The following is a 14603-nucleotide window of genomic DNA, read 5'->3' as shown; positions in this document are numbered from 1 at the left end:
AAGTTGGACACAAATGAAACCAATAAAAACTTAAAGAATGCAAACATAAAGGAAATGCCAAGCATCAAATGTGAGAATCCAAGGATTAGAAGTAATGTCTTAAAACAATGACCCAGAGTAAAGACTATAAAGAGGGAAGTCAGAAGTAACATCACTATAAACAGTAGTCCGACCCTTCTGATTAAAACTGTTGTTGCTTATAATACTAGTGGTAGTAGAAGTAGTAGTAATAGTAATGAAACGGAATCAGCAGGGAGGGAAGCACGAGGCAAAATTATGACATTAAAGTATTAAGTTATTTTTGACTTTCCAAACTCTTACAAATTTTCACAGTAGTCAGAAGTATATGAGTGGACTGTGCCTTCTTTCCCATCAAGTCTTTTGGTTTATTGCTTCTGTGCAAGAGCAAGAATCCTGTGTCATTGAACCCGATAATTATGTTATTTTTTGTGACCACCAGGTACACCTGTTATTTTGCTAGCAGATGTGTATCTGTCTTAAATTAGTAAGTGCCAATATTTTAGAAGACATTTGGATTACATGAATGTGCATTTGAAAAGTGTAGCTTTTTACAATCGTACAAGTAGGTGTAAGGTAGTATTTCTGTATGAACTTGTAATCACACAGCTGCAGAAACTAAGGAGGAGTATTACGACATGCACAAGCTTGTTTTTATTCAATTGCAATTTCCTTACCTTCTGATTTGAAATGCTTTTGCTGCAATAATGGTAATCCCACACTGACATAGGCCCTGATGGATCCTTTGCTGCTGCTAATACTTTGGCAGCATCAGGCACAATAATTATGGGCGGAGGGTGTGGCACCTGCAGAATATGTTGCTGCTGTTCTTGTCGTTGTTGTTGCTGCTGCTGCTGCTGCTGCTGCTGTTGTTGTTGTTGTTGTTGTTGTTGCTGCTGCTGCTGTGGCTGCGAATTATGTTGAGAAGGTGGCTGCACATGCGGGGCAGTTGACTGTATTGTTTGCTGCTGCTGCTGCTGTTGTTGCTGCTGCTGCTGGTGTTGTTGTTGTTGTTGTTGTTGTTGCTGCTGCTGCTGCTGCTGCTGCTGCTGCTGTGAAATCAGCAATTGCTGTTGCTGTTGTTGTTGTTGTTGTTGTTGTTGTTGCAAGTGTGTTGGGGTCCCTGATGGCATTTGGAATGCAGACTGATCTTGCTGGTGCACATTTTGCTGAGACACTGGTTGTGGAAGGAATGTGTGATGCTGTGGCTGATTTGAAGCAGTTCTGTCCAGCACAGGACCAGCTGGTTGGACAGGAAACTGTCCTAGAGACTGTGGCATCGGCTGCACCTGTTGCTGATGATGGTGATGATGATGTAGCTGTTGGTGTTGCTGCTGCTGCTGCTGCTGCGAAACAGGTGGCTGATGACTATCAACAGTAACTGGCTTCTGGCAGTTCACAATGTCAGGACCAGAGATTGTATTTTGAGATCTCAGTAATGTAATACCAGACTTTTGGACATTACACTCACTAATGGGAACCTGTAAACCGCTTACTATGCCATCTTTCGATGGCAAGTGAGTAGTCCTTACATCTTCATGACTGTTGTTACATTTGAGACCATTGCTTGTAACAGGGATATTTTGATTTACACTACCTGCTGAAGACACTGTATGAAGATACTGTACAGCATGGTGGTTTTTGGTAATTACTGGCTGAGCTGCACTTGTTTCTGGCACTTGTAACACACTATGAGTTTCAGAAATCACTTTGTCTTTCACAGGTGATGGAAAGGAAGCTGGCGGAACAGGAGGCTGAGATGGTGGGATGAGTCTTTTGCTCGAACTATGCTGCTGGGGAAAACTGTCTTCAAAAGGCCTCACGAACGCGGGTACAGTATTTGGAACTTCTCGGATATTTTTTGTAGGCTGCTGTGAATGTTGGTGCTGGTGATTGGGTTGTTGAAGCACTTGTTGTTGTTGTTGTTGTTGTTGTTGTTGTTGCTGCTGCTGCTGCTGTCCTTGAGATTGCAACTGTGCCTGAGGCTGTAGCTGGGATGGTTGTTGTAAATGCACCTGCTGCTGCTGCGGCGGCAGTTGTTGTTGTTGTTGTTGTTGTTGCTGCTGCTGCTGCTGCTGTGGCAGGGTGGGTAGTTGTGACTGGTGCTGCTGTTGGAGTTGGTGTTGTTGCTGCTGCTGTTGTTGTTGTTGTTGCTGCTGCTGCTGTGGCTGCTGTTGCTGTTGCAGATGTGGAATTTGCAGCTGCTGTTGCTGTGAGGAGGTTGGTGGCAGTGGGGCTGTTGGTGGTTGCTGCTGCTGATGTTGCTGTTGCTGTTGCAACTGCTGAGGGGATGGTGGGAGGCTATTTGTACGCTGGTGTGGTGGTGGATGTTGACTAGACATGTAGTGGTGTGGTGGTGTGTGGGTTGGGACATGTGAGGGTGGAGTAGCAGATGCTGTATGATGATGAGGTGGAGTAGCTGCTGAATGTGGCACTGGTGGTGGTAAAACATGATGTGGAGGTGTAGAAGTTGACAGGCGGGGATGGTGTGGTGGTGCTGGTGGAGGTGGTGGTGCTCCTGGAGGGTAAGGAAGACGCTGCAAATGTCCAAGATGAAGAGCACCTTTGTGTAATTCTGATTCAGAAGGAGGCGGAACAGAATGTAATGGAGGTGGCAAAGTCACAGTTGTGGGTGTAGGTATAGAACCTGGAGCAATCAGTGGAGGTGGGTGAGGAGGCCTATGAATACTTGGGGGTGCTGTCTCTCCTGGTTCCTTCCGACTGTCTGACCCTCGGTCACGCCCACCCCCTATGGGCGCCTTCCTAGCTGAAACAAAAAGCAAAACAAAACCGTGGTGAGGACCAAACCTACTTCCACTGTTTCTTTACACATCATCATGGTCTGCACTTAAAGCACTCCATATTTCTTTAACTAGAAAATGAAGTCCCACAAAGATATAGGAGGATCAGCCAACATAGAATTCTACTAAGCTTAGCCTTTTTTTAATGAAGAAAAGTTACATAACTTATATGGCTATGTGAGATAGAAAAGGAAGAACAACACAATTACTTTATTATCAAATTTAGAAACTTCAATGGAGAAAAGTTAAAAGTACAAGGAGACAGAACGGTTAGTGAGCCCTTACCTTAATGCGGCAAATTTACAAGCGCTCCTGATAGAACATTTAAAGTAGATAACTGTAACACTAACTTTCGGACTGTGTGTGTTCTTTCTTCATTGAGGAAAGAGGGATTGGTTCTTCACTGAAGAAATGGGGAGGGGGAGGGGTGGGGGATGGGGGGGTGAGGGGGGAGCATAATACTACTAAGACTAGTATTGACCTACTGCGTGGGTCCCTTTTCCCCTGATGATTAACATTTTACTTTTACAAGAGTTTTAACACTTCCTTTGCTTGTTTTTGTGTCCCTTTTTTAATCTTAATTCTGTTTCAGCGATATCACTGAGAAAGAGCAAATGGTGTTATGGTCTTCAATCCAAAGAATTGTTTGATGCAGCTCTCCACACTAATCTGTTGTGTGCAAGCCTCTTTATTTGTGCATGATTACTGCGATTTACATTTATTTGAACCTGTTTACACTATTCAAGCTCTGTTCTTCCTCTAAAATCACCCCCACCTCCCCCCCTCCCCACACTCACACACTTTCTTTTATTACCAAACTGACGATTTCTTGATGCCTTAGGATATTCCCTATCAACTGGTATCCTCCTTGAGCTGTGTTAAAACAGCACAAAAGAAGATATATGTTCAGAATTAAAAATTTTATTTCTTCCATATTAAATTCTTTTATAATAAGAAAGATTTTTAATTAATTTTAGTTTACACTGCTGCTACATATGTATTTTTTGCAATAGTTTATTCATAAAAGATCTGTCACTGTATTACATATCTTCAAAATGGAATTATGGGAAGTCAAAACCTAACGAAAGGAGCTTCTTAAATTTGCTTTTATGTCAGTAACTCCTCTCATTTTTGCAAATAATTCTTTCATTACAAAGCTGATTAACGTTTTGACTTCTAAAAATACTTTTTATTCGCCTATAAAGAATAGTTTTACACAAAATTAAGTCCAATAAAAACTGAAAAATGTTTACATAGCACATGGCAAATGAATAAAAGAGGGAAAAGTAAAAACTTCTACTTATAAATTGGATGCTGGTTAACAGACAAAGGCAGAAGTTTAAGTGTTCACTAAATTTGGTTCTACCTATTAACCTGATATCAAAAGGTAAGAAGAGATTTCAAACTTCAAATTAGCTGTAAGACTGCCTACTCATCTCATAGAGCACTAGATATTTAGGTAATGATGCATTCTTTCTTGTATTCAGGGAGAGATGGTAGAACAAAATGAACTTAAAGCAGTTGCATGAAGTTTCCAGTAAACATAAAATCTTAGGATAAAAGGCTCCTCCTTTTGGAGCTACAGAGGATAGTAAAATAAGAAGTTAAAGCAAAACACCAGTCAACTGACTAGTCACTTCCAAAATTAGGTTTGAAATGAGAATCATTAGATGACAACGATGATGAAGGAAAAAAATATAGTAAATCTGGAGTTTCATAGCCTCAGCCTCAGGCCAAATTGGACAAGACTGGGAGAACTTAACAGTCATAGTCTTGTTAGGGAACTTCTTGGCATCCAACAAAAGTAATTTGAGGAAACAGTTTTGTGTCACATTGTAAATACAAAGGTGTTTTGGATTCAATTCCCAGCCAGTCCTGGAGTGTTCTCTGTTACTTATAGTTCTTTTCATCTTGGGCAATGATTTGTACACATGAAAAACACTTTAAAATTCCACTATGGTTAGAAATTCATACTATAATAAATACTGTCACACATATGGCTGGATAATAGTGTATAGCCTCCAAGAGAGTTATGCCTAATAAAACTGTTTGGTGTTCAAAGCAATCTTTCAGCTGAGGAAAGCTTTACATTGAAAGCCCTAAATCATAGAATGCCCAGACAGAGATTTGAACACAACTCCCCATAAAATCTGAGTTCACTATCTTTCACTCCCTTGCCTGGGGGTTTAAGAAGAGAACAGGAGGAAAGGAGGCGGAAAGTGTGGAACAAGTTTCAGTGGACTGTAAAGATTATCCAGCTGTCTCCAATGAGTCAACAAACATAATATTTTATGGAGTATAATATGAAAACCCTAAAGAAACAGTCAAATCACATAAGAATCTAATGAATAGAGAAAAAAAGAGGGGATAAGGTGAAGACAGGAACAGAAAAAAGTGAAAGTCTACTAGAGTTGATTAAAATTACTTGACAGCTGACACTTCATGCATTGCTGTACCTTCCTCCAATCAGGGCACTCAACTTCACAAATGACCTGTTCACTGTTGCCCCACTGCCACAGCAAAAAGTCAGTTCATTTCCAATTCCTTGTCTGACTTTCTGCACAAGATGCAATTTGGATCACATATTCAGAGAGATCAGCCTACGGTAGATAAGCTTCACACGACATTGCATCAAGCCAGAGTTCCTGAAGGCAATAGCTCATCAATACAACTGGTCCTAAATCTGCACAAGTAGAACAGTGCACAACAAAGGGGTACCTATTTTGAAATCTTTATCACATTGACTACTTGATTAACTGGCTTAAATGCTGTTTTTTATTTTTTATTTTTTGTCAAATCATTTCTGCCATCATATTGACTTTTTATTTGCTCTTATATTTTGACTCTGTTTTCTTTTTTTTTGTTTGGAATTGGCGCATGTCATCTACAACCTGTAACTGAGGGCCAATCAAGACTGCTCATCAATCGGTAACCCGTCGGCTTGTGTAGCCAATGTGAGGAAAGTTTCAGATAACCAATTAAAACAAGACGTTACATGTTGTTTTCTGGGCAGAAATGGTAGTTGTTCATAGAGGTCAGCTTTATTCACTGTGAACATATTGAGTTTGATAAATATTACTGCTACAATTTGCTGTCTGCTACTTTCAGGGTACGTGGCATATCATGAGGTTGTGATTAGGTCATGACACCAGAGTAAGTACTGGGCTACAAAACATGTCATTTGCCGAAATTCAGTCACTGGTTACTTAAAATCTGCTGTTGACAGAGAATCTCATGTTCCTGCCTTACTTGATGGTAGCCACTTCCAATACTGCTCCCCCTTAAATGTAACACTCAGCACTGGTGAAGTGAAACGTCATACCTGCATATCGCCTTTAACTGAAAAGCAGTTGATGTTGCAACAGTGATGTCAATTGTTGAGTAATTCTAATTGGACTGAAGTATAAAAAGAAAATAAAACAAAGGTGGCGTAAAATAACGGCTGCTTTCTGGCATCAGGTGAAGAAGAATAATGAAAAAATAATGAATGAGAAGAACTCGTAAACTAGACAATGTGAGTTTCAAGAGAATTATCATACAACATTTAAATTAATAATGTTACAATACAGTGTCTGAGGTAGTGATGATTTAAGTATTACAGAAAAATTAAGAATTCACCAGTGCTTGACATATGATACGTCTTTGGGGTTCAAAGACTGCAATCCAATTCACAAATAATTATACTTGTGAGGCATTCACAGGTTACAAAATCAATAACAATGGCGACACACAAAAATAATAATACATTCACAACTGTAAATAGCAATTTAAGTGTGACTGCCAAATCAAATATCAAAATCAGTGGAACAGATGTAGCATTATGAAGCAGCTGAACACCAAATGTAACAGTGACCCAGATGCAAAAGCAGTATATCCCAAATAACCACACAGCACTATGTATGAAATGTATTCACATAACCATGTTACTGATACTCATGCATGGCTCTTTGTCTCTCAGTATTCTTAGAGTGTACATGTTTAATGATGTTGCCTTCTTCTCCATACAAAAATGATACCCACCGAGACAATTGGGCAATAGCCATGTAGTACAGATTGGCAGATGGTATTATTCAATACATGCTCACTCTCAATTCAATGGAGGACACATTACTCACTGTATGGTTGGCAACATCACAATGTTACTGTCAATATCTGACAACAGTGTTATCATGTTAAATCCCAGTTGTGAAGAAGGAAAATGAAGGATATACACGATACTGCACACACACACACACACACACACACACACACACACACTGCCAGCCACCTTACGGTGCATGGCAGAGGGTACTTTGTGTACCACTGTCACTTTCCCACTTTGCTGTTCCGGTTGCAAATGGATCAAGGAATTGTTGGTAACTGATCACTTGAGGTTGATTATCTCTAATTACACCTTTTTAGTTTTTTCTTGAGATATGCATAGGAGGTAGCAATATATTGGTTGACTCTTCTACAAACATATGATTTCAGAATTTTAACACACTCAGTGCCAAGCCTGTAGATTCTACAGAATGTGCGCCCTTCCAAAAGTGCCAAGTCCAAAGGTTCTACAGACCAGTGTATTTTGTTATTAAAAAGTATTGAACATTGTTTCTGAATCTCTGAATATTGATATACAATGTTTATACTATTAGTAACTAGCTGCATGGATAAATGGCATGAACGTGTGTCTTGTTTCCGTAGTATTTCGTTTGTTACAAGTCATTGTGTTTGCCTGCAGATACAACACATTATTGGTATTCAGTGTAAAAGAAATGGTGCCCCATGGTTGATCTGATGATGAAATTGTCGACTTACTGAATTTTGGAGACAATGTCTATGTTCTAGAAAGTGAAGTTGATGATTTGGACGACACAGGTTAGTTTGAAGGTATATTTCCAATACAATTGTACAATAACGAGTATTTGAAGCGTAATACCCTTGAACACAACTAGAGACTAATTCTCACAGACGTAGGTGGCAGAAATTCAGTGCTTCATTGTTTTGGTATATTCATAACTGATGATGACATAAAATGACTGAAGTCGCAAACAAATCTCTATACATCACAAACAATTCAAAGAAAGTGTAGGAAAAATGACCCGAAACCCCATTCAGTACACAGTTTCTGGATGCCAGTTTCTCTTGCTAAAGCTAGATGCTTCTTGGGCATTGTGTTTCATATGTTCATGTTACGTAGGCCAAAATTATCAAATTACTGGAGCACTAATAACAGTCAATTGTAATTTTTGTCCACATATAATGAATCATTTACATTTCACAGAGATATTGTGATGTCTTCATATCGTTTATAACTCTTGACCAGAAGAAACTAGCAGAAGAAGGCCTTCATCTACTTTTCACAATGTGTCCTTACTAGAATAATTTGAAAGAGCGATGCATGCAAGCTTATCATCCTTCTGTAAAAATTGACTATTGATGAAGGCATATGGCCATTTAGTGGCCATGTCAGTTTTCATATTTACATACAGAATAAACTAAGTATGGACTGAATTACACATGCTCGCTGGAGCTAAGAGTGGCTACATTGTAAATGTCTAAGTTTAGTGTTAAAAACACAACAATGACAATTCATCACCAGCAGTTGTTATGATGTTGCTGTCTAGCACCAATTGCTTGAACAAAGGACACACTGTTTGTTTAGACAGATTCTATTCTAATCCAAAACTCTTTGAGCAGTTATCTTGTGAAGCTACTGGTGCTGTAGGGACTGTAAATTAAACAAGAAAGTTGATGCATAAAGATTTGGTTACAGCTCAATTAAAGAAGGGTGAAATTCCATACAGACAAAGGAATTTTCTTGGCAATGAAGTGGAAAGAAAAAAGGGATGTATATTCATTGTCCACAGGACATGTGGCCATTTTTGGGTCACACACAAAAAGAAACCATATTGTGATGCAGAATGCCTTTGTTGCAGCATCTGCCATTGATCCTAGACTGACAAGCAATATTCAAACGAGTGTTTTACAAGCTACTTCCTTTGCTGATGGACCACACTTCCTGAGTATTCTTGCAATGAATCTGTCTGGTATCTGCCTTACTTGTAATTAGTTTTATGTGACTGTTACACTTTTAAATACTTCTGTATGCATAATCCTTGACATTTTATGGGTATGGCTGCTTCCAGAAGTTGTTTTATAATTGTGTAAGCATATAATCATGTATATTTTTGCCAATTTATGCACAATACATTACATTTGTTTATATTGAGGGTTAACTGTCAATTCTGCACCAAGCATCGGATACTCTGCAGGTCTTCTGCATTTCATTGCTATTTTCCACCGTTGGACTTCACCATGTATAACGGTATCATCTGCTGATAGTCTGACGGGACTTCCAAAGTTAGACTGAAAAGCCTGTACGGTTGTTGCTGCGTAGGTTTTCCACAGAAATAACTGTTAAGAAAAAAATATGATACGCTGTGCAGTTTCTGAGTTAATTAGCACTTAAGTTAACCAATAAAGCTGTTGGCTGGACAGCTGCCATACGCAGTTCATGTCAATTGATCCTATGGTGTACATGATGGTGCACAAGTACTTATTTGGGTTCAGTTCTCACTACTGTCCCATGTGAAATTTCTGTATCACTCTCTTGTTTGGTTTTAGGAAACTGAATAAATAAAACGTTTGCAACACTGTCTCTGGCATGCCACTTGAATCTACAAGCTGGTATGATATTCCATACCCTCTCTTTCTGTTCATCAGGCAGCAGTGCAGTACTGTATTGAATGCCTTCCAGAAGTCAACGACTATGGCATCAACTTAAGCAATGTTATCCACTACTTTCTGGGTCTTATGAACAAACAGAGTGGGCTGGATTTCACATGATTATCGCTTTTGGAGCCCATGTTGATTGCTACAGGAGATTTTCAGTCTTCAGAAATTTCATAATACTTGAGTGTAAAACACGATCCAAAATTCTATAACAACAGACTGATGTTTTGTGCACCTGTTCAATTACCTTTCTTGAAAACAAGAATGACCTGCACTGCTTTCCAATCACTAGGGACGCTTTGCTCCTCCAGCAACCTACTACTGTTGTATTAGGAGCAAGTTCTTTTGCTTACTTATGCAAAATCATATCAGTATCCAATCAAATCCAGTAGTCTTTCCTCTGGTGAGCGATTACAGTTTCTTTTCTATCCCTTGGCCTCTTATGTCAATTTCCGTCATTTTGTCATTTGTGTGACAATTTGAAGGAGGAACTACAGTGTGATCTTCCTCTGTGAAAAGTTTTGGAAAAAGGCAGTATTTCCGTCTCAGTGCCACTGTGGTGACAAAGTGCCTGGCTTTGATCTGTTCACTGATTTAATGTAAGACCACCACTTTTTAGGATTTTCTGTTAAGTCAACAGACAGAATTTTACTTTTGAATTCATTGAATGCTTGAACATGTGTTTCCTTACATTAATTTCATTCAGTTCTTGTTTGTCTGTGAGGTTATGGATACATTTAAATTTGTGGTGACACACTATGCTTTCATAGAAGCTTGCTAACACAGCTGTTGAACCACACCAGGTCTTTGGCTGTTGAACCACACCAGGTCTTTGCGATCCCTCACAATTTGCTCAGCATGTACCTGCCTAAGATGTATTGTACAATATTCTCAAACTTTGTACATTGATGTTCAACATTTTTGGTCCTAGAGATGAATTTTTCACATTGACCACTCTGGTAATCTGAAATCTGCATCTGTCTCTCATGGTGACCTTATAACCACCGATTCCATGTTCTAAGATAACAGACTCTAAATGTTCAGGCCTGATGGTGGTCAGGAGATTTAATATAGTGTCCTCACATGTCAATTCTCTGATTAACTGCTCAACATAATTTTTTGATAAGGCATTTAGAACAATTTTACATGACACTATGTTGCTATTGCCCACCTCAAATCACTTCAGTCTCTCAGTCTATAGTGGCTAAGTTGGGATCTCCACCTCATACTATGTAACAAACAATAAAATTTGTGAATTTTTTCAGATGTTCTACCAGAACTGTTCTCGAGGCAGGGAAGGCTATAAAAGCATCCGATGACAATGTTTGATCTTATTTAACACTTACTTCACTTTCGAAAGCCACACTAAATTCACTAAATATTCTTATGTTTTGCAGTTATAAACACGTGTAAGCCTCTGGTGTTCAACCAAACTTTGCAATATACATTCCAATTTAAACTTAGAGTTTCACTGCTATTTACGTCTGGCTTAAGCCAGCTTTCTGTCCTTAATATTATGTGAGCATTATTATAATTTATAAATCAGACTAGTCTGGAAACTTTTTGTCATTCTGTAAAAGCCATCAAATGTCGACACTACACGGCAACATGCCACCATCAAATTGGTGACCGGCTTAGCCCTTGCAACTACACGACAACAGACACCACACAACGTGCAGAGGACCTTCGTGTACACCGAGCACATAAACCATCAAGAGAGGTCGCTCATACCATGAACCTTCTGCTGCATCCACCAAAGTCATGGGCAGCCAATCAGGAAGAAGTGTACCTGTGCCATGCACGTATTTAGGATCGTCCACAACAATATGGCAGTTATGACACAGCCAGCCAAGGGGGGAAGTCTATTTTAGATCCAGCACCGACGACCGCACACTGCCATCACCACCAAGGGACCTCAGAACCTGCTCAAGGGCCTGCTGGTATTCTATCAAACACACTTGGTGAGACTGTAGAAACTGTGAACTCGTACACACCATAACGTAAGTGTTAATCTGTTCCAATGTGCTCTGCTCAAGGATAGCAAGGACTTCAACATTTGATAGTCAACTACAGTTCAATTCTTTTATCTTGGCGGTTCGCGCATGCCCGCCCAGACGCGGGAGACTGCTGCGTTGCCAGCTGTACGCACCAAGAGAAGCAGCGCCATAGTATAGTTCGCTAACTTACGTTCAGGGGGGAGCGCGCAGTTTATGAAGTAAAGCTACCACGGCCGCATTAACCCTTTCGCTGCGACAGAGACGTGCTCCCCGCATTCTGCGGTGTGCGCCATTTTGTCATCATCACACTGCTCGCCTGTGCAGACACATGGTGTTTCGACTGCTTCGACACACTTTATCATTCAATTTCACAAAAACTATTTGGCCCAAAAATTTGATTTTTACACATCTTCATGACTGACTTAATTTTGTTTTGATGTTGAACGCAGTTATTGTGCAGCATTATATGTAGTAAACCATTGCACGAAATATTGAAGAGTTTGCAGAGGTAAAAGTCCATAGCATATACTTTCTGTATGGTCGATTTTAGTTGCCACTAGAAATTTCAAAAAATTACATTCAAACGAATAAAATTCATGAAGTAAGACACTTCGATATTGTTTTAAAGTAAAGAAAATATTAAGCACCGAACCAGGTTTGAACTCAGAACCTTTCGCTTAGCAGCCATACACTTTAACCGTTACGCTAACGCAGCTCGTCATTCGACACTACTCCTGGAGGACTTAAAAATACATGCAAAATACTGACAAAAACTGTTGGTATGACTACGAATTACTCATTTTTCGTCGAAGTACAATAGGAAATAAACAATTACCGCTGTTCTTAATTGCAAAAATATGGTTAGTGAAAAGATACAAACACCTTTCCTTGCTATTGCCTGAATTAGGAGGCTTATTGCTTGTTTGATTTAATTAATTAATAGAATATAAAGCAATTGGTATGAAGAATGCTTTTTCCAAACTTTCTATAAAAGAAAGTCTGCTATCAAGACATCGCTTTTGTTCAATTTCTTTATTTATGACTGAACGTTTCTAAAACTGTTGTCGGTGCTCTGTACTGCAGTTGAGCTCTGGCAACGTCGTTCTCTGTTCATTGGCTGACTGTGTTTTGTGATGTCAGATGCGCAGAACAAACCTAAACTCTGCCGCCGTCATAAATGGCACACACTTTAGTAGAGAACAAACTCTGAATGTGAAAGCCTTCCTTCTGTTGTTCCAAGTAATTGCATTTACTTTTGAACATATTTTCCTGTTAGGAAAGAGTTACAATGTTGATTACTTCTTTCTTTTGAAGGTCAACAAAGACCATTTGTGTTGAATTAATTGTATTCTTATATACAGAGGATGAACTACATGCTCATGTGTTTCTTGTAGAAGTGTTGAAAGTTCAGGATACTTCACTTTCCATAGACACTCCTGAAGTTAATGCTATATTAATATTTTCTTCTATGATCTGCCATGACAAATGTTACTCTCTTTAACTAAATAGGATAGTATTCTTACCATGTACTGACCCTCGTCAATGGTGTCATTTTGTTGTCAGCAGAACTTGCTGGGCTGCAACTGGTCGTTCTGGTATGTTTGCCAACACGTCTACTGGTCACAGAACAGAGATTGAACATTTAATTGCTGCCTGTCCTAAATGTGCAGGTCAACAGACCACCACAGGGCAAGGTTAATCACCATAGCCAGAGGCTTCACAGCGACATGAGCACGTCCACCTAGATTTTGCAGGCCCATTTCTGGACACTTATTGATTGTCTGTCATAGCTGCCTACATTTGGTTTCTATACATTAGAAAGTGCCTTTCCACAACAGCAGAATCAACGGTGTGGGCCTTCACCACGATCTCCACTATGGAAGGCCTACCCTGCACCCTGGTGACAAACAATGGTCCACAGTTTACTTCACAGACTTCAACATTTTTGTGCGTAACAGGGTATCCACCACATCAGACTACCCCCTTCCTACCCTCTGTCAAACAGGGATGCAGAATGCCACATATGGACTGTCAAGAGATAGATATAGGAGTTCATAGGAGACACCATGGTGGAAGACATGATCACACATCATCTCAGTACTTACAGCTCCACAATGACTGGCAAGAAGAGCCTGGCAGAACTGTTACATGCGTGCCAGCCGTGCATGGTGCTGAACCACCTGCTACCTGTCATACACCCTCTCTGGGCACTTACGTTGCCGCAATACATGCCATGGGCCTCTGTTTGTGCTCACATTTTTTATCATGACGAGCAGTGGATTCCAGCAGTCATCCATAGCCAGTAGGGTCAGAGAATCTTCACACTGCAGATGGTGGACAGGCTGGTGGCCCACCATTATAGTCAACTCTCCCCAACGGTTGGGGGACCAGCCTCTGCTGTCCTCGCGCATCTCTTGAGCTTTCCTCCCTCCAGGAATTCATGACCTTGTCTTTTGTTTCCGCCGCCACCTCCCATGCCAAGTTTAATCTTGCCAACTTCACCCTCCTCCAATGTTATTTCCAACCCAACGCACACGTGTCAGAAGCCAGGTCTGGGTGAGGTGCAATAGCAAACAATGATACCAGATTGTCAGCAGGTGCCGTATCAGCTACTTCTGGTTCCTGCCCCTGAGTTTCCAGACATCCCCAAGGATCCAGGTCCAGCATCCCCAAGCGGCTTGGGTTACACTCGTGGGCATCCACATGCGGTGGAACCATCACCACCAGCACAATTTTCAGTCCTGCTCTTGGTGGCTGCCAACGGACAGCTTCTGCCTGACTGAGGGCGCTTCTCGACAGTGCCCAGAAGAAGGGTGTTGCTTTGCTGGGTGCCAAGTGGCAGAACCTGTGTTGTGGAGAGGGACACCACGATTGCGTCATCTCACAGTCACCCCACCTAGGGAAGCGGATTGTGGTAAAACCTCATGTTACCACTTATGTCTTACCAGCACTTCACGGGCCACTACTGTAATGGAACACAAGGCGCCGGCTCACATCATTATGATTTCATTCACCAGGATCCCTGCCAGGGCTCAGGTCCATCTGCCAGGCAACAGAACAGTAAAACAGCAAA

General features: G+C 40.5%; 1 protein-coding gene across 1 annotated transcript in view; it reads right to left on the bottom strand.

Moving 5' to 3' along the window:
* LOC126092585 (protein piccolo) overlaps nt 1-14603 on the bottom strand; it is a 650406-nt gene that overhangs the window by 40458 nt on the left and 595345 nt on the right. Inside the window, exon 14 of the mRNA XM_049908272.1 lies at nt 696-2785. Within this exon, the coding sequence (XP_049764229.1) occupies nt 696-2785 (2090 nt within the window). The remainder of the gene's footprint in view (nt 1-695; nt 2786-14603) is intronic.

The sequence above is a fragment of the Schistocerca cancellata genome, chromosome 7, assembly GCF_023864275.1.
Source record: "Schistocerca cancellata isolate TAMUIC-IGC-003103 chromosome 7, iqSchCanc2.1, whole genome shotgun sequence".
In the NCBI taxonomy this organism is placed as follows: Eukaryota; Metazoa; Arthropoda; class Insecta; order Orthoptera; family Acrididae; genus Schistocerca; species Schistocerca cancellata.
This window is presented reverse-complemented; position numbering and strand designations above follow the sequence as displayed.